The sequence below is a fragment of the Anser anser genome (assembly GCF_964211835.1).
Source record: "Anser anser genome assembly, chromosome: 1".
Taxonomy (NCBI): domain Eukaryota; kingdom Metazoa; phylum Chordata; class Aves; order Anseriformes; family Anatidae; genus Anser; species Anser anser.
This window is the reverse complement of record NC_139720.1, coordinates 99669709-99689249: the sequence shown is the minus strand read 5'-3', so window position 1 is coordinate 99689249 and position 19541 is coordinate 99669709. Positions and strand designations below refer to the sequence as shown.

Below are 19541 nucleotides of genomic sequence, written 5' to 3'. Positions count from 1 at the left end.
ACAAAGGGGACTGCCGTTGTTCCCTTTTAGGTTCCGCTATGCATCACGCAGAAGCAAAAGCAACCTGCTTTCTAAGCCCAGACATCATCAGGGCAAAAGTTCCCCTGGGCTGTGAATCTTCTCCTTGTTGTCACACGCTGCTGCTGCTTCTTCCAATACACGATTACTGATTACACAGCTTTTAACCTGTGTCCAAAGGGCGACAAATTGAAATCATGAATCTCAAGTTGCCTGTGCGTGCAATATATGGTACCACCGAGGTCAGTTCGGTATCAGCCTGTGAACTGCATCAGGCCTCTTCGCCTGAAAGACTTTCAGAGGGAAGATTTGTGGATTTAATCAGGAATACAGCTGTGTTTTAATGTCCAGGCGAGGATATCCCTGGAGATATACAAATACCGCCTGGACACAGTCCTGGGCAAGGTGCTCCAGGTGGCCCTGCTGGAGCTGGTGGTTGGACCAGGTGGCCTCCAGAGGTCCCTGCCAACCTCAGCCACACGATGTCCACCGAGATACTTCTGAGCCTTTATTTTTGAGAAATTACATCTGCTCCAAATGGCCAAAGAGCTCTTGTGGGAAGCTGGGGGCTCTCTGGTGGAGCCTCTGGGACCCATCCCCAGCACCGAGCTGCGGCGGGGGGCACTGGGCGTGGAAAGATACGCTTAATTTTATGGTTAGGAGTAGTCATGTTTTTACACCACATTCCTCCACCGAGTGTGGTGGAGGAGCCTGTGCAGCGGGCAGGTGCCGGCGGCTTTTTGGCTGCCCAGCCCGGGGCGGGAGGTAGCGGTGCCCCGGTGGCGAGCAGCGGGCTGACGGCAGGGCCTAGCGGTACCCGACCGGCCAGCAGAGCTGCGGCGAAGCCTGCTGAGACAGCCAAACCCGGGGGTCGCCGCCATTTCGTCGCCCCCTCACCACGCCGCCCCTCTCTCCATGCTCGTTCCGGGGCGGCGGAGGGACCCGCAGCCTCCTCGGCTTCCCCGCGGGAACCCCGCAACCTGCATGGCGCCGCTCTCCCCTCCCTCCGCGGGCGGCGCTCCCGGGACCGGCCATGGCCGGAGGGGGCCGGCGGCGCCCTGCGGGTTCCGGGGCGGGGCGGGGCGGCGGGGCCGAGCGGGATGGCGGCGGCGGCCGAGCCGGAGGAGCCGGCGGCGGGCGGCGAGGAGGAGGAGGAGGAGGCGACAGCTGAGGAGGAGCTGGAGCTGTCTGCCGAGCTGCGATCGCGGCGCAGCGCCGAGGCTCGGCGGCTGGTGCTGTCGCCGCGGCGGCTGTCGGGCCCGCTGCCCGCCGGGCTGTCGCAGTGGTTCCCGGCGCTGGAGCTGCTGGACGTGAGCGGCACGGGGCTGGCGGAGCTGGGCGCGGGGCTGCTGGCGCTGCCGCGGCTCCACACGCTGCTGGCCAAGAACAACCGGCTGGGCGGGCCCGGCTCGCTGCCCAAGGGGCTGGGGCAGGCGCCGCTGGGGCGCTCCCTGCGCGTCCTCAACCTCAGCGGCAACCGCTTCGCCGAGCTGCCGCCCGCCCTGCTGGGGCTGCGCGGGCTGCAGAGCCTCAGCCTGGGCGGCAACCGCCTGCACGGCATCCCGCCCGACATACAGGAGCTCCGCAGGTGAGGGGGGTCCCAGGAGGCGAGTACGGGGGTCCCAGGACACGGGCAGGGGGTCCCAGGCTGGGCGTGGGGGTCCCAGGTCGGGACCTCCCCGTCTGGCCCCAGAGCAGGCTCCCAGCCGAGGAGAGGTGTTTGGTGGTCGTGGTGGCCCACGCCAGCCCGCTGACGCAGCCCCTGGCCCGCCAGGGTGGTTGGGCTGTGGTGGTGTGTCCCCCGGCCCAGCCGTCTCGCGTGGGCCCGGTAGGGCTGAGGTGCGGAGCACGAGGCTGTGCCTGGGTGCCCCGGGCTCGTGGTCTGGATCAGAGCAGCCCAGGGTGGTGACGTACAGGCCCAGGGCTGAATCACCGTGGTTAAAGTTTTTGGGGTGGGAACGGACCTTACGTAGGATTGGGTATTGGCTGACCACGTTGACCTGGGGTTGGTACCTCTGAGGTCTGCTGGGCTACCCGGGGGCTGTGCTCTGACCCGCTCCTCGCACAAGGACACCTCAGCGTGTCCTGCTGGTCTTCAAGCAGCAAACCTTCTCAACTAGGTGAGCCCCTGCAAGGCTCTTCGGGTCTGGACTTTCTTCACTCCAGCCCTTTGCCAAGCAACTCATTGGAGGCAGCCTCTCTTACACAAATTCCAGCAACCTTGACCCCGAAAAGCTGGATTCACCCCGATGGCTCGGCAGAGCTACACCCAGTGGAAGTGCAAGCCCACGGGGTGCTGTCTCCCACAGTTCTAGGGGGAGGTGTGTGGCAGCTTTTGCCCAGCTGCGCAGCATGCTCTTGTTGAGGATCTGGAGCAGTCCTGGGCTAGGGTGAGATCAGGAGGTGCTTTGAGGCATTGGGAGTGCTAGGGAAGGCCTGTGCCCCTCGCAGCAGAGCTGCATCTTGGCCTGGAGCTGCCACGTGGAGGGGGAGTCTCAGTTTTTTCTCTCTTCAGGAGCAGTCGCTTCAAGGACAACAAAGAAAAGGAGGATAGTGGCACCAGCTTCATAGGAGAGGAGGCCAATGTCAGTTGTGCATGGGAGATGATCCATGTTGCCTCTGCAACACACATGGTAGCTGCCCAGGTTGTAGTTGGGATCCAATTGTGCCTGCCTATGAGACAGAGGATCCCTTTTGCTTCTGCATGTTCTCACCTATGGCTTTAGTTCTCTCAATCTCTCTTTTTTTCCTTTTAATTTTATTTTTCTTCCAAGAAAACAAACTTCAAGCCCAGTTTTTTTCACACTGCTGACCCCAGGAAGGCACCAGGCTGTGCCAGTTGGCATGGGGTGCCCTAGTGGGCTGTGCTCGGTGCTCCATGCCACACCACTGTCAAAGTACTCTCTTGGCTCCTCCGGCCTGCCCTGAAGCACGGATCCTGTCTGTGCTGTCCTGTGGCTTGTTTTCGACTGGTCATGCTTGAGCCCCAGAATGACAATTCTGAGAGGGCAGATGCAGACAAAGCTATTGAACTGTGGGTTTATCGTTACAAAATGATGTGTCAGGTAGAAAAACTAAACTAGACCCAGCTTGTGTCTGCCTCCTGTTTAATCACTGTTAACTCATTGAACTTCTGCTAGTGTGTCACCACAATAAAATTGAACTTTAGCTCAAGATAGTGGATTCACGCTCCTCCAGGATTGTCAGTTTCTTCACCACTGTGCCATCAGTGACCCTTCTGTATCAGGGACTGCTTAAATAACAAAGGGGAGGAGCACACTGCATTGCCAGAGCTGGGAGAAAACACTTCATAATTTAATATTCTTCCACAGGAAATCTTGAATCTGCTCGTTGGAGCCAGATAGCCAGCGACCTGACACCCTTGCCAAAAGGATAGGAAATATAGAGAGAAATGTGGAGGGGAGCTGCTGCCAGACTGTATTCCCACCTGCCAACAAGAGAGGTGTCGGCAAAGTGAGCGTGCCTAGTGTTGAAGTGGGTAAAATGAGCCTGAGCAGGAGCAGAGCAGGGCCAGCTGTTGTGGCAGGGCAGCACAGAGGCATCTGTTGGATTCTGAGCTCAAGCAGGAGCGAGCTGGGACCTGGTGTAGTTGTTGTCTTCTGTTAACCTCACAGCTTGAGCTGCAAGGTGTCCATCTCGCCGCTGCTGGCAAGCCAGGACTTTGAGCTTTTTTCCATATACCACTTCCCATAAAATAAATTTTTCTCATTTCTCCTGGTCTCCGAGACCACAGAGGAATGCAGGCAGCGCTTTGACCGGACACGTTCCTCCTGCTGGTACTGCAGTTCCCGAGGCTAACAGTTCTCTTCTTGTGACCCTTTGCATTTGCTCCAGCTGCTGGCTGTGGATCTGAGCAGAGTAGCAGAGATCTAGAAATATTTCCTGTTTCAAGAGAATGTCTGAGCTCGGACGAGATCTTTTTAGAAAGTTCTTAATAGTTAATCCTCCTGTCTTTCCTCTGCCCCCCATACAGTTTTCTGTTTTAGTTTTTGAAAGGATAACGCATCAGTTTTAAAGGCAAGGAATGCATCAGGTAAGGAAGGAGTCTGCTTGGTGAAGCTGAAAGAACAGAAAGCTGGTGGGTCTGATCAACTGAAGAAGAAGAGAAGGAACCTGCTGGCAACTACAAACACACAGGCACTGGAATGAGAGATGTGTCAAGTGTTCTTATGCACATGAAGGTAATAAATGCAGAGCTTTGCAGAAAGCTGGGGTCAGGTCTTTTCCTTAGCATGATCCTAGTGACTTGGCACGTTAATAAGAACCCCAGCCAGTCCTGCTGTCTGGCCTTACTCCTTCCAGCTCCAGCCATCTGCCCAGTCCTTGTCCCCACAAACCTTTGTGCACTGAAAGTGAGGAGGGCCTTTCCCCTGGTTGCCAGTTACCTCCTAGGCAGATTTGGAAGGACCGCCTATAGATGTCCTAATTACTGAGGCTCTGTAAGTGGATGACTATGGTTGCTCTAGTGGTGACGGTAGGTTGGTGCTGGCTCCAAAGAAGGATAGCCTTTCCTTCCTGTCCTCTATCAGAGAGGCGTTGTGGAAAATGCAGTGCTGCTCTTTCCTCCCAGTTTCACCATAAACTAGTTTATGGTGATTTGAAACAGCTTTATTAGTTTCTGAGAAATAAGGTAAATGTGGGTCCTGCTGAGGGCTTTTTTTATTTGTCTTATGGCTGTGCCAGCTCCCGTGTGCCTGCCACCCACCACAGTTACTGTCAGCGAGCAGTGTCACTATAGTGCAGGGCCTGGGTTGCAGCATTGGCTGTTGCTGTGAATTTAAGGTAGAAAACTCACCAGATGGGTGAGAGCAGCTCCCTTTACATTGCTGTGTGTCTGTTGCCAAATATAAGGCGAGCTTATCGTGGGTGGTCGTAAGTATCATCTTTTCTGCAGTTCTCCCTCCAGTGCAGACCTTGCTGTGTTCTCAGCGTGAGGTGTTGTGCTGCTGCTCTGGTTGTGTGTCGTCTTCCTCTGCTGGCCCAGCTGGGGATGTGTGAAGGAGCCTCGTGTATTACGGAGCTAGAAGTGCAGTCATCTGTTTCTGAAGGGCTTGGACAATGTGTGGCAAGGCAGGCTGGCAAAGCACAGCTCCGATCTTTGCTGTCTGAACTGTGGCTTTGGGTTTATTGGTGCACAGATTGCCCTCATCGCTGCGTGCTTTGGGAGACGTCTTGCCACGCAAAGGGAAGAATTCTTTACAGCTCAGTGAAATGCCTTGAATCTTGAATGCCTTGAATCTTCTGGTGTGAATTTGGAGTTCAGTCCTACTCTTCCAGTTACTGCTCATGTACAGTAGAGCACCAGAAGCAAGCAGAAGGAGCATAGAAAAGGAGCAGGCACTTCCCAGGCGTCTGCCACGTGTTCCTTTCCTTCTTGCTTGGATACCTCTAGTAAGGCCCTGTTATTTAAGGTCTGGGATCAAAGGCCTCAAGCTCATAACTGGATTTGTCCGAGTTTTGTGTAAAGTCTTAGATGCAATGAAAACCAGAGCATTTGCTTTTATTCAGCATGTTAGACAAGCATGCACTTAAGAGCGGCTGTTACAGTGTGGGAAAAACAGCAAATGAAGCTTTGATAAAGATACAGCATTAGGAAATCTGCTCGCTGCCTCCCTTTTTCTTCCCCTCTTCAAACGTTTTGCAAATAGTTTTCAGACAGCTGTTTGATCTTAAATTTGCATGTCAGCAAAGGCCGTGCCGTTCTCTCAGGAATTAGCAAATCGTAGAACAGGGTTAACAGGAGCGCAGTGTGGGCTGCTTTTAAAGTCCTCCCTTGCATGAGCCTCAAAACTGCCGTGGAAATTTCTCGCTGAAAAAGTTTATCCTAAAAAGACCCGGAGCTATTTCAGGGTCATTGTTTCTTTCTTAGATTACCTATTAAGATGCATCTGTTTGATGTCAGCTGTTAAATTTTATCCAAAGGAGCATCTATCGGGAAACCGGATGGGTTGAAATTTTGAGTATCTTCTATGCCAGAAGATATTCTCCTCCTGAAGCATGACTATGGAAGAGTTATGGTAATTGATAGGCGTTAAAAATAGCTCTTGTGCTCGGAGCAGGCTCTTATTTACTGAGTGTTTGGGGGCTTTTTGGTTTGGTTGTGGTACAGGATGACCTGGAAACACCACGGACATATTCCAGCAAGAACGTACAGTCTCTTGGCACGTCGTAAGTACACTTTGCTGCCACCACCTGCATCGTTTCCTAGCTGTGGGAGCATTTCCCTGCTCCCCTCCCTTATGTAAAAGGATTTACGCTGCCACCTCATAGTCTGGCGGAGCAAAATCCCCTGCTAGGGAGGAGCGGCACGTGATGGGCTCGGAGTGCCAACTGCTGCTCGGCAGCAGCTTGTAACTAGCACTGCGCGCGTTGGGACGCCTGAGTGAGGCTGAAAGGGGCTGTAGCTTTCTGTTAGTGCATTTGTGATCGTTGCTTAAAGCTGAGAAAGAAAGTGTCTGCCTCCATTAGTTGCTCTGTCGGCTGTTTTTTTTGGTTTTCCCCGAGATGGCTGTACGCCAGGTGTGTGTAGAAGTCTGCAGTCATTTTGTGTGCCCGTTACGCAGGATTAGGTGCTGCTCCCCTCCGAGGCTGCTGGTCCTTAGCCTATCTCTTCCCAAGGAAATGAGATCTGACACGTGTGCCCACACACATGAGCATTGTTTATCTTCATACATTCCTGCTCTAGAAATCACTTTTCGAGCTCAGTGGCCAGCTTTCTCCAAAGATACAGGAGGAGTGAAGATTAGAAAACCTCACAGACTTCAAACCAAGTACCAGCCATGTAGAGGGAAGAGACTGCGGTCCTTGTAATGAGAGGAGAAGGGAATGGAGGTGGGACAACCCTGGCATCTGCTGTTCCCTGGCATCATGCACCCATCCCATGTTGATTCTCTGAAGTCTCATAGAGAAGGATCTTGTGCTGCAGCCATAGCACAATGATCGTGGGCGTTTGTGCCCCTCTTGCAACTTGTTCAGCCAGATCCTGTAGGGTAGGCTGGAAGTACTGCCTTCATCCTAGCTTCAGAAATGGGAATTAACTTATATTCCTCTGGGGCTGGTTGCTCTCTGGCTCTTCTAAGCTCCCGGACTGACTTTTGAAAGTACAGAAAAATTCCAGCTCTCCTCCCTCTGTGTACACAGCAGTGCACGAGACCTTAGCTGGCTGGTTCAATGACCACGAGGATTAATGATTGTCAGGAAAAGGGGGCCCGAGCTGGATGTGAAGGGTTACTTAAAGCGGCCACTGAGCTCGGCGCTCTCTCCCTGTTACGGTCCTGCCATGAAAAGCTACGGCAAACGCCGGGCACTGCCTCGTCTCTTTTGTGAGGAGAGCAGAGCCGCTTGTGGCTCCGTGGGGGTTTTGCTGCCTGGGTGCTCCAGGCCAGGCGAGCTCCTCGACCTGGTATTGTTTGGAAAGGGACGGCTCCTGTCCTGTGACCCCCGCCGTGCGGTCAGCACCGATTACAACATGGCTGTGTCTCCTTGAAGTCCTCGTCCCGGTTAGCTGTGCTCAAACAAGTCTTGGCGCTTCAGTTTGGTTCAGAAATGGCTGCTAGGAATTCCTCCACTTTGCTGAGCCAAGGCGAGGCTGGATCCTTTCTAGCAAATGTATTTCAGGGCACGGGGACAGAGGGATCATGGGTTTCTTCTTCCTACTCAGCTGTGTTTCAGTGGAAGCTGTGAGGATATCTTTGCAGCGTTTAAAATAAGTTTGTTTCTAGTCTCAAAACTCCCTCCCTCTGCCTTTATTTTTTTTAATATACATCAGCCACCTAATTCATATCTCAAATTGCTGTCGAAAGTTCTAAATCCTACATACCAGGCTGGGCCCAGGGAGTTACCGATCTACAGACCTCTAAACGGTGATACAGAAGACAGGTAAAAAGAAAACAGTTTTTGAGAACCCTTTGTTGCCATAAAGGAATTACATTATTTAGTGGATTTTCAGTTCGGGACAGTTCGTAGCCTGATGTTGGGGCTTTACATCTTGGCTAGTAATGAGTGCTCTCATTACACAGGCTTTAAGCAGAGTGGATTTGAAAGCTGTAAGCTGTTGGCAGTGGTTTTGCACACTGAGTTTGTGCTGTAAGCTGATCTGGAAATTTATGTATTTTGTGGCTTGAAGGGGATTTTGAAAACATTTACCGCGTATTTTGCTGCCCTTGTTCCCTTCCCTGCTAGTATGTGTTTTTAATTGTATTGTCTTCAAACACAGAGGACAAAGAGTTAATTATTCACTTTTCCTAGGAAATGGAGACTTGTACACATCTAAAGCTTATTTAAACATTGAAATCCACATTATTGAAATTCCCTTGCCCAACACTTTTCAGTACGAGCGCCAGCAACGGCACAGAGTTAAAATATGCAAAGGAATTGTATTGTCAGCAGTAAATTCCTAATGAGAGCCAAGCAGCCTAAATCCAACTTTGGAAAACAATGGAGGTTGAAGGAGGAATTTTGGTTAAAATTCTGGGCTTTGTTATGGGATCAAAATTTAATTAAAAATAATCTCCTCTTGACGTGCTCCCAGCACAGCAGCCTTACTCCAACCCCCACTCCTCACCTACAGGTTTTTTATGTAGAAAAAAGGCTAGAGTGGTGTTTTTTTTGTTTGTTTGTTTGTTTTCTGTTTCCCCATGTACTTTCTTGCATGGTTAGAATAACTTCCAAATGCGCTGTCCCATCTCAGTCGAAGCAAGTTTCTTATGGTCAAGTTAGGCCATTTCAGAGCCTTAGGTTTCAAGCTTAATTTTGTACCCACTTTGTCCTACCCAAGTACGTACCAGAGAGCTTGAGGCAGCCTGAGCACTGCAGCCTTCCGCAGGCAGAAGTGTGGGATCCACATTTTAAAGGTATGGGGAAAAAATTCGTCTGGACCGCGACTGGCAGCAGCGGGGTTCCTTCCCGGCCAGACTGGGTGCCTAAACTGAATCTTCCTTTGCTCCTCTTCCAGACAACACCTGAGAACAGGGGAGGAAAGCAATGTGACTCTGCTACATGGGGACTTGAAGCAGCAATTTAGAAGAAGTGTCAATGGCCAATTGCTTGCCAACTTTTTCTTTTTTTCGAAGAAGGGCAGAGGTGCACAATGAATGCTGGATAGAAGGGCTCTAGTGCCTCTCCTGGTGTGTCTCTCATCCATTGAGTTTTGGTAGGATGTCCATGAGGTGTTTCGTTGTTTGTTTTTTTAATTCTTAGATCCAAGCTGCAGTTAAGCCCAGTTAATGTCTTTGGTAGCTTTGGACTCTTGGATATCGGTAAACCACCAGTGTGCCCGAAAAATTGCACGTGTGTGTGCGTGGCTTAGTGCGTCCTGTGCTGTCGCAGCTGTAGGGTCAGCGAGTTGTATCAAAGCAGGACGGGATGCCTCTGACTTGGGTCTAAAGATTACAGTTAGTGAGGAGTCAAATGGCACCATAAAAAGTGAGTAGCCCTTGTGTAGGGGCAATGCCAGTGGGATTTTCAGGAAGAGCCACTGCTGCCTTGTTTTGCTCACGTTGAAACTGAGAGCTCCCACGGGCTGCAGCAGGAGCTGCATTACTGCTGCAGACCGTGCGTGTGCAGACTGCTCTTCCTTGGAAGCACAAATAGGAGATTTGTCTGTGGGGTTGGAATAGTAATACTCAGGTGTCCAGTGCCTTTCTACAGATGTAGTGGTGGCTGCAGGAGACCGGAGGCAAATCTCAATGTTATATGTTACGAAACAGCAGCTTTATTGTAGTTACAATGTGTAACAGCTTTTTCTTTTCCCACAGCAAATTATCTCATCCATAGTCAGCTGTGAGTTTGCTTTAAGAAGTGCAGGAGATGAGAAGATCTACTGTTAAATGAAGCTGGCAATGACCTTAATGAGATAACGCAGTGTCTTCTCTTCTATTTTTCAGTTTGGAATTTCTGTACCTTGGAGGGAATTTCATTACTTCAATTCCACCTGAATTAGCAAACCTGCCTTCTCTAAGCTATCTAGTTCTGTGTGACAACAAGATCCAGAGCATTCCACCTCAGCTGGCACAGTGAGTATTTACTGTCATCAGCCACCAGCTGTAATTAACTCTTTGAACTCCTTCTTCTGCTTTGTGTGGATAAAAGCAAGTGGGAGGACCTATTACTCTTTCAGTGTTTTAATCTAGCTGGGCTTCAACAGGAAGATCCTTAGTGGTGATCCTTAGCACCATCCTTGCATGGCCACAAATGTGCAATATGGAAATCTCAATCAAAGTATTATGGAAAAAAATGTCACCAAGTGCACGCTGTAAAGTGAGTTCATAGATTTGTACAGGAAGCCCTGAGAAGTACCTGGGCAACTCACGAAAAAATAGCTGCCGTGCTGCCGTGTTCTTCATGATGAACGCTTGGTTTGTTTCATTTTACCCAAAGCCTTCTCGTATGCGTGTTTGTGCTTTTATGCTGTACCATCATCTGTGTTCCCTTGGCATTTCTTATTCTAGGATCTCAGAAAGTTTTAGCATTCATTAAATCCTATGGCACAACTCTAGAGGATGAGCTACTGCTTTATCTCTTGCATAATGGGGAAGAGAGGACACTGCAAACTCTGTATGGGTATCCTAAGATGGGAGTGAAGAATCCAGTGTGTAGCTGTAACCCCAAAAGCAGTTGGATGGCAGCAGGGAGTGTTCTGAGTTGGAATTTGATGGTGTAGCGGGATTGTTCTTGAGGTGCAACGTTTAATGACTCCAGGTGTCTTGTACTGGCTTCAGAGCATCCTTGGGCCCTGTGCTGGAACATTGCTGTGCGCTCTCAGAGAGAACGCCGCCTCTGAAAGCCAAGTTACTGCTTGTCACCCGTGCAGGTGCTAGCCTGGCCTGACCTTGCCAAGCTTTTGGGATCTGGTAGTATCGCAGCACAAGGGGATGCAGCCACAGGCAATGAAAGCGCGGGGCTTTGCAGAGCTGGCTGCCTAGCAGCATTTGTCTTTAATGCATGAGTGAGAGCAGGTGACTTATTCAAAGTATTGCTTTAAACTGTTTTTGATGCTTACACTGGGTAGAAGGAAGCATTATCTGCCACTGAAAGCACTCAGTTTGAATACTTTTGGTCTGTTTTACTGTTTTGAGGGTGTGGGGGGGGATTGTGGGGTGTGTACTGAGAGGCACAGCAGCACATTTAAGAGTGTCTCTTTAACAGGCATTCAGGAACCAAGCCAAGTTCTGTATGGCGTTGTGTGTGCTGGAGTAACAGTCTCTTTTAGTGTGGATTTATGCTTTAGAAAGAAGAAAAAACAAAAGAAAGAGTTTGGCAGGAGGTGGGGGGAGTAACCAGGTCTGTGTGTAATGCAATTGTGGAATGATTTTGCTTGCACATCCTGACTGGGTTTCCATCTCCATCCTCAGGCTGCATTCCCTGCGTTCTCTTAGCCTGCACAATAACCTCCTGACTTACCTCCCTCGAGAGATCCTTAACCTGGTCCACCTGGAAGAGCTGAGCTTGCGTGGGAACCCGCTGGTCGTTCGGTTTGTGCGTGACCTGACCTACAATCCCCCGAGCCTTCAGGAACTGGCTGGACGCACGATTAAAACCCGCAATGTTCCCTACGCTCCCAGCGATCTCCCGGAGAATCTTGTCCGGTATCTGAGCTTGGCCAGCAACTGTCCCAACCCTAAATGTGGTGGTAGGTTCACCTTCGCTGCTCTTCTTTCTGCTTTTTGCGTGGTGGGTTTTCTTTCCCTATGACTTGCCGTGTCTTTAGCAGTTCAGCCAGGTCGGATGTGTTGTGGCACCCAAATTCTGGCTGTATTTCGTTGTCTCCAGCTCTCCCGAAATTTGTCGTTAAGGAAGCTGTTATACTCGCTCCTTTTAACTTAGGAGCAGCATGTAAAGTTGTCGTGCTGACTTGTTACCTTTACGTGGGAATGTCAGGCAGTGCTTCTGTCAGAAATCTTTACAGCACATCCCAGCGCTCCACGGTGCTTTTACGTTCGGAAGTGTCTTACCCACCTGCCCTGACATAACGCAGACTGAGTAATGGACAGGACAATTTTTGCAAGCATTTGTAATTGGACTGCCGAGCAGCAAGCTTCGTTTCCAGATGGAAAAAGAGTAGGGAGGCTGTAGGGCTTGGCTGTTACCAAGAGCAACTTATTTAGCTCTTGCTTGGGATAACTAGTGTGTAGTACCTGTATGGAGAGGACTTTGTAGATAAGCCTGGAATCCTTGAGCTTAATTTGGCTTAATGCTTAATCTTTATCCAGAGTAAATGATCTGTGCGTTTGGCCTTGAGGAGATTAAGGAAAATCATTAATTAATATCTACCTTGCAGCCATAATGCAGTCCGTTATCTTATCTCCTTATAGGACGATATCAAAGCAAGCTTCGAAAGCAAAGGTGGAAGGGCTGGAACTTGTGTTGGAAAAGCAATAAAGGCTCCCTTTTTTTAGAGCTTTGCACAGCTTGGAATAATAGTGGATTGTTTTTTGCTCTTTTCTCGCTCATCCTTATGAACTAGCACAGTACTGCAGCGTTGCTCTGACACTGCAGGGGAAAAGATTGCTCCAAACCAGCCAGGACTTAAAACACTGCTGGAAACTTCTGAAAATGTCAGTGTCTAAAATCACTCCCTGTGACAGGAGGAGAACGTAATTGTGCGTTACAGCAACACCGTTGCCATGGAAAACAGCATCCAAACTCAGCATGGTGACTTCACTCAAGCAGAAGAGAAGTGGAGCCATGAAAGAGAGAGGGTCTATTTGTGGACACAATGTTGCCAGCTGGGAGAGGAGGTTTTACAAATTTTGAAAATAGAGCGAGTGAATTAAATCAACATTTAAGGAGAAGCTTGCAAATTCCCAGCCTGAGATTGCTCCTTAATGGTTAGAAGAAACTATCTCATTCTTTGGAATTAGCTGTCCTATGTCTTTTCAAGTAGAATTTGCCTTTCTTAAGCACCTACTAAATACATTTTTACAGGATTACTGTTATTTATTTTACCAAGAAAAGAAATTTCACATTTTGCATTTCCATAGATGCTCTGGTCCCTTCTGTCTCCAGTATCCCTTCTGCTTCCCCATCCAGTGCTGTGCCAAATCCTCATTTGAGGCATTTGCACCAGACACAGCCACCTTGCAGAACTTACATATTTCTCCACTCACGGTCTCATGTGTTTTAACTGTGCCCTCTGCCCTTACAGGTGTCTACTTTGACAGCTGCGTCAGACAGATCAAGTTTGTTGACTTCTGTGGGAAGTACCGCATCCCGCTGATGCACTACCTGTGCTCCCCAGAGTGCTCCTCGCCCTGCAGCTCGGCCTCCCAGAGCTCTACTTCCCAGAGCGAGTCTGACTCCGAGGATGAAGCCAGTGTGGCTGCGCGCAGGATGCAGAAAGTCCTCCTGGGATAACAGGGAACGAAATGGGAAGACTGGAAGGAAAACGTATTTGAAAAGCAATAATGAAATGGCGAAGCATGAGTCTCTGGCCTGAAGGGGCTCACGAGAAACTGTCCTCAAGTCCTTGTAGGGGACAGAACACCTTAGCAAGCCTCCGCCTGCTTGGTGCAGCGCTACTTAGAACTAACTCGGTGGCGTGCTGCCTGTAGGGTGCCTGGGGTTGTTAGAAACGTCTGCTGTCTGGGGAACCCCCCTCGTGCAGGCTGGGGAGGGGGATTTGTTCTGACTGGCAGATTGAGAAGCGTTCAGTACACGACACTTCACTGGACTTCAGTCATCCTGCAGAGCAAAGGAGGCTGTCCAGATCTCTTAACACTGTGGTAAATTAGAAACAGGCTAATCATGCCATGTGAGTACGCGCGGACCCCAATGTTCTGTATCACGTTTTGATTCTTTGTTGTCTCCTTTGATTTCAGTTACAGATTTTGCACCCATCCACCAAAAATGGGACTTGCTTTTCTGTTGTTGTTCAGGAGAAGATTTTCTGAACTCTGGTCACTCTTCCTTTGCCTAGAAGCATAGGGTCTCTGTGCTTTTGTAGACGTTACAGACATAGAACTGAGCCACCCTTTTTTCTCCCTTGTTACACCAAGCTGCCCTTAGTGTTTCCTTCTAGCTGCATTCCTTGTTTCCTCCCTCTGCCTCTTCCCATGACACTTGGAGTGTTGCTGTCCTTTTGGTGCCTTCAGAAGACAGATGAGTTCTTCTATTGAGACCTGGTATTAATTCGGACCTGTGGCCATATGTGCCTGTGCATGGGACCACATGTGATGCTCTGTAGCGTGTTCTTGAGTCTCAGCTTACTGGAGCAAATCTGCTTTTGTATCTGAATTGCAGGAAAGGTCTTGATTGACATTTCCTGTTCTTAAACAGCTACGTCCCCCTGCTGAAGCTAGCTCTGCTATGCTTGGTACTGGGTTACTTTCTGTTCTTAAATTCATCTGTTTAAAGCAGACAGAAGTTTAGTGAACTGGAAGTACCGACAAACGTGCTGTGGAGAATGCTTTGTGGTGTTTTTTTTTTTTTTCTTACTTATGAGATGAAAAGCCAATAGGAAGAATATAAGGCATGTTGTCTGAGCATCTTGCTGGAGGTGGTTTTGAAGCCTCTTCCTTATTTATTTGTTTGCATTTGCTCTTGCTATAATAGATCTGGCAGTCTGTTGGATTGTTCAAGTAGCACATTCAGTTATCTTATACTATGTTTATAGGAAAGCTGCAGAAAATTGTTCAGAATTTTTAAGCACAAAGAAATATCTGTTAAAAATATAACTGAAATTGACAGGTATTTTTAGATCTACTTATGGGGCTGTTGTGTTTTTTGCTCATTGAGAGCTGCCCCTTTATTAATATTTCACAGCAGACAGTCCTTTTGTTGCAGTTTCAGTACAGCAAATCCAACTATGCCTTTGAATGCACGAGCAGAGCAAATATTTTGTGTTAAGAAACCAAATGAACAAGCACAACTTCACTTAACCCACTTTGGTCCTAAGGGGGAAACTGAAAACCTGTGCTTCTCTCTTGCATTTGGAAAACACGTGCCTCTTCAGATATCTTATGGCAGCTCTGTGTTAATGGTCCTGTTTAATTATGCTTGACACTTTATTAAAGCACTTTGATAATTCTAATCCTCGTAACTAGCTTTAGTGATTTTTTTAATTAATTATTATTAAGCTAGAATTTTTCTTTTAGTGTGACCTGAAGAACAAGGTCTGTGAAACTTTGTACATTCCAGTCTGACTCGGTGTGCAGGTTTAACTTCTTGCCCTGCATTTCCTTGGCAGTACTGTTCATTTCCCGGGTTTCCTTTGCAGAGAACTAGAATTTGAAGGAAATTATCTGGTTGTAAAATAGCACCTCTTCAGTTATTAATTATTGCAACTTACTCTAATGATTCCCGCAACACACAAATGCAGAAGAAATTAAATGACACATGCTCTGTGCCTTTCCAAATCACTTTTAACAGTGTATTTTAAGACACAAAAAGGTATAAGTACAAAGCAACAGGATATCACCTTAGCAAATTCTGTGAGGTTTGCTTGGAAAGAAGAACCTACAGTTTTTGAGAGAAGCTGACTTCATGCTGTTAGCTAAATTGGGAGCAGTGAGTAGCCTATGCTTTTTTCTTCATCTCTTTTTTCAGGTGCTTCTTCCTGTCCCGAGTGAATCTTGTTGTACAAATGCTAAAGGACAGTAAACTGATTGCAGAGCCACAACTTTAAATTTACTGCTAGTTTAACAGTAGCGAGCAACTACTGCGTGATCTGGAGCTTGTCTCTCTTGCCAGTGAAAGTGAACCACACCATTTGAGATCTCAAGATCTTTTGAGCTCAGGGCCATGACGTGCTGCCTGCCTCTGTTGAGCAGGAGCTGTCTCGAAGTGATGTATTTTTCATTTTACAAAGATAGATTTCACAACCGCTTTGCTGCCACAGTTCCTATTCACGCAGTAATACCTGTGTGTGTGTGTGTCTCTGATTTAGCTCCTTCCTTAGCTGCATTTTCTTGCCTAACAAACAAGCAACCCATCTCTGCCCCGATTCTAGTAACACTAATAGGCTAATTGTTTTTTGTAGCTGCTTTGCTGTAGCCAGGTCAAAACTTGACCGCTTATGCAGTGGATATCTATGCATTCTGGACTTAATAAGATGTCTTGTCTCTTAAAAATTTATATATATTCGTAAATATAGCTAATGATTTTTCTTTGTGCTGCTGGGCTTTAAAGTGCAATTCAAGTAAGTCAGGATTTACAACAATCAGGGACCCGTAAGAAATACAAATGGTTGGTTTCTTTTCCCCTTGAAAGTGGATATGAGAGGACTAGAGATACAGGTTGGTACTATAGTGGCTAACATACTGAGCCCCCCCAGGAGTCGAGATTTTCAGCAATTTTAGCCCCCAAGGACTGGAAGATGTACTGGACTATAACATCCTGGACAAGACAAAACTTGAAAATATGCTGATGGATGGTAGGTTCCTATCGTCCCCTTCTTGGACACCCCGAGAAGTAGGCAGTGGTTTTGCCAGCAGTCTGGCCCGTAGCTCTTTTTGTCATTTTTAAACAGTGGACTTCAGTTCCTTCAGATGCGCCTCCAGCTGAAATCTTCAGTCAGTGTTTTGGTATCAGTCCCCTTGTTGCTACAGCAGCCCAGCATGTCTGGCTTTTGAAAATGTTCTTAAACTGAGACACAAGTGTGTGAAGCAAAGTTGCTCATTCCCTCTTCCCCGCAGGGTCTAGGGCCCTGCTGGCATTGTTCCCCTGTCCCGCCATCTCCTTGCCAAGAGGAGCTGGTGGTGTGTTTCTGAATGCAGGTACTTAATGTGAACAGTGGGATCACACTAAAAAGAAGCAAAATATCAATTTGACTGGAAGCAATTTATACAGTTGCCAATTCTTTTATGTTTGTTATTCTTTAATAAGAGGTGAGACTCGAGGAAGTCAGTAATGAATATTTAAACATACTCTGAAGTGGCCAGATGCAGTTTTTCATGGGCTTCTGTCCTGGTCATTTTGAGTCTTTGAAATCTTGTGTTGAATTATAATGGGAGTAGGGGGGAGGGAGGGGAGAACCAGCTCCTTTTTGTTCCTTACTCTTGTTGGCGATAATGAATGGAAGGAATTTAATCCAATGAAAGTAATGAAACTTAATCCCTGCACTGTGTCTTTGTTAACCAGTTCAAAGAACTATTTTTAATGCATCTTATTCACACCAGGCAGATGAATTTCTGCCGCCGCCACCACCACCCCCAACTGAAGATACTCCAAATAGACTACTTCAGAATGCACACTAATACAGCAGTAACTCTATCTTGGAAGCCTCTCTATTGATTATTTCATTTGCCTGCCTTACTAGAGGATTGATCTTTTACTGACATGAATATTAAGGCTAGAAAGGTTCTCATCTAGCCCTCTCATTGAATTTTTATCATGAGCATTTGTTTTAGGAAGTCTTAAAGTGCCTTATGTTTTTAGAAGTGTACTTTGCTAGAAATGTCTGAATATAGAATATCTTTAACAGTGTTTCATTATGAGCTGTAAAACAAACTGTAAACACTAAACCAAAAATGTTATTTCTACAGTTGTGTGTGTCCGTTATTTGCCAACATCTCGATTCCTGGTATTGCTGCGAGCAGAACACTTCCAGAATCGTAAACGTTAAAAAACGGGGCTGTACACGGTCTGAGAACAGGTTAGATTTGTCCTGTGCTGTGTAAAACCAAGAGTTGGTGCTGAAACTCTTGGCTTTTGGGGCCCATTTTTTACAGAAGAGAGAATGCTGCGGGCAGGACCCTGTTTTACTTCTGTTATAGCATTGCCAAAGCTTGCTCCAGAGTTTAAAGGTAGCAGTAATTTATGGGCAAGATAAATGTAAGAACAAGAGAAGGCGGCATGTGGTAGAGTTTCCCAACAATTTGAAACATCAGTTCTGAAGTTCTCAAACTGTTTCCCTCTTCTTAATATGCAAACGCAGGAACCTGTAAATGATTTTTTTGAATGTTAGTTTTCTGATCGTGTTAACTGTCTTCCCATTTCTTGTGTAATCCCATGTTTCCTTCTACATCCTTAATAGATTTTTTTGTGATCTACTGCCAATAAGTCTCAGATGCTGCAGTGCAATTACCAGAGGTCAGTGCAGAAACGTGGCATATTGGAAAATCAGACCGTAAAAACAAGAATTATTTAATAGTAACTTCATCAGAAACTACCTCAGACATCGGTCAACTTCATATGTAATGAAAACCTCTCAAATAGTGCAGCAGCTCCATATAAAATAGCTTAAAACCTTGAGGAATCCAGTGACCTTGCCTGTAACAACCAAGCTGGGCATATTCTTGCATCTTTTTGTAACTAATATGAAGGTAACCTTCTCAGCACCTTGATAACTTTTCTATAATAGCAGAATCACAGAAATATTGGTTCAAACGAGCCTCTGGTGGTCTCTGTTGCCAGCACTAGTTCAGGTCATGGTGGGTTTGTCTATAGCTGTCTTAGAAACCTCCAAGGATGGAGAGCCCATAACCTCTCTGGGTTTTGATGCTGTTATTTCCTTCTACTTTAACAATCTCTCCAAATGTCCAGCGTCGTCTTGAGATTGGTTGCCCCTCTTCTAATCTCAAGGAATAATCGTGGCTCTCAAACTTCCTTTGCTTTTAGCAGGAATGCAATGAGAAGTAAGACATGAGGTATGTAGATACCTCAAGCGGGTGCTCAGAAGGTCAGACTGGTATTTCAGGATCATGTAGATCTAAAGGGGAATGTTATGTTGATGCTGTGGGCATGCACTTCAAGAAGTAGAGCTCTACATTTCCTGGTGGTCACCTAGAGCTGGATTTATGCAACTTTTACTCATCAGTGAGCTACTGGGTTGCAGTGGCCAAATACTTAAAGCATTTATTGGAAGTTAGTTAGTCCTAGCACTCCCCACAGGTTGCCATGGAGAAGGCCAACGCCATCTTCAGCCTTTAGTCACAAGTCCAGAGATGCTGTGCTGTCTGAGTGCCCCTTCCCTTGCCGATAGCCACTGCTCTCTAGTGACTTTCAGAGGAGATTTGAGTGTACACGCTTGTGTACAGCACCTTGCTGCTGCGGTCTCACTGGTCAGTGAAGTGGAGAGTTTTGATGAGGTCTAAGAGCAGCCAAGGTCGCTTTAGGAAGGAGGGAAGGGAATCCATGGCAGAGCCCCTGAGTCCTGCTTCCAACCCGTATTTTGTGGCAGAATTGCGAGGGCACCTCCTCTGGTTTCAGTTTAACGAGTGGTCACCCAGGGAACAGTGTGTGCAGGTCCCTTTGCCCTTCTCTTGGTCCTGGCCTGGGGGTGCACTGGTGGCAGCTCAAAGCTTGCTGTCAGACTGACGAAGGATTAATGGATGGGCAGAGTGTTGCCCAAATGCCCGGTCTGTAGCCCCTTCTTTGGCTCTGTGGATAAAGCAGGACCTGAAGTCAGTACTGAAAAACAAGTCGTATATTTATCCTAAATATTACGTTTGGATCAACGTGTCAAAGCCCCATGAGGCTGGCTGCCATTTGCACGCCTCAGAAAAGCGTCACTGGTGCGTTGGCAATGAAAGATTTCACCAAGCAGTGCCCTTCTTGTGTAAGGG

At 47.8% G+C, this 19541-nt stretch overlaps 1 protein-coding gene across 1 annotated transcript; it reads left to right on the top strand.

Moving 5' to 3' along the window:
* The first annotated feature begins 1056 nt into the window (after positions 1–1056).
* On the top strand, positions 1057–17518 carry LRRC58 (leucine rich repeat containing 58). Its single transcript, XM_083811897.1, has 4 exons — positions 1057–1606; positions 9924–10052; positions 11391–11668; positions 13184–17518. Exons 1-4 carry the CDS (start codon positions 1119–1121, stop codon positions 13390–13392), a joined length of 1104 nt encoding a protein of 367 aa, XP_083668023.1. The 5' UTR covers positions 1057–1118; the 3' UTR covers positions 13393–17518.
* Positions 17519–19541: the final 2023 nt, after the last annotated feature.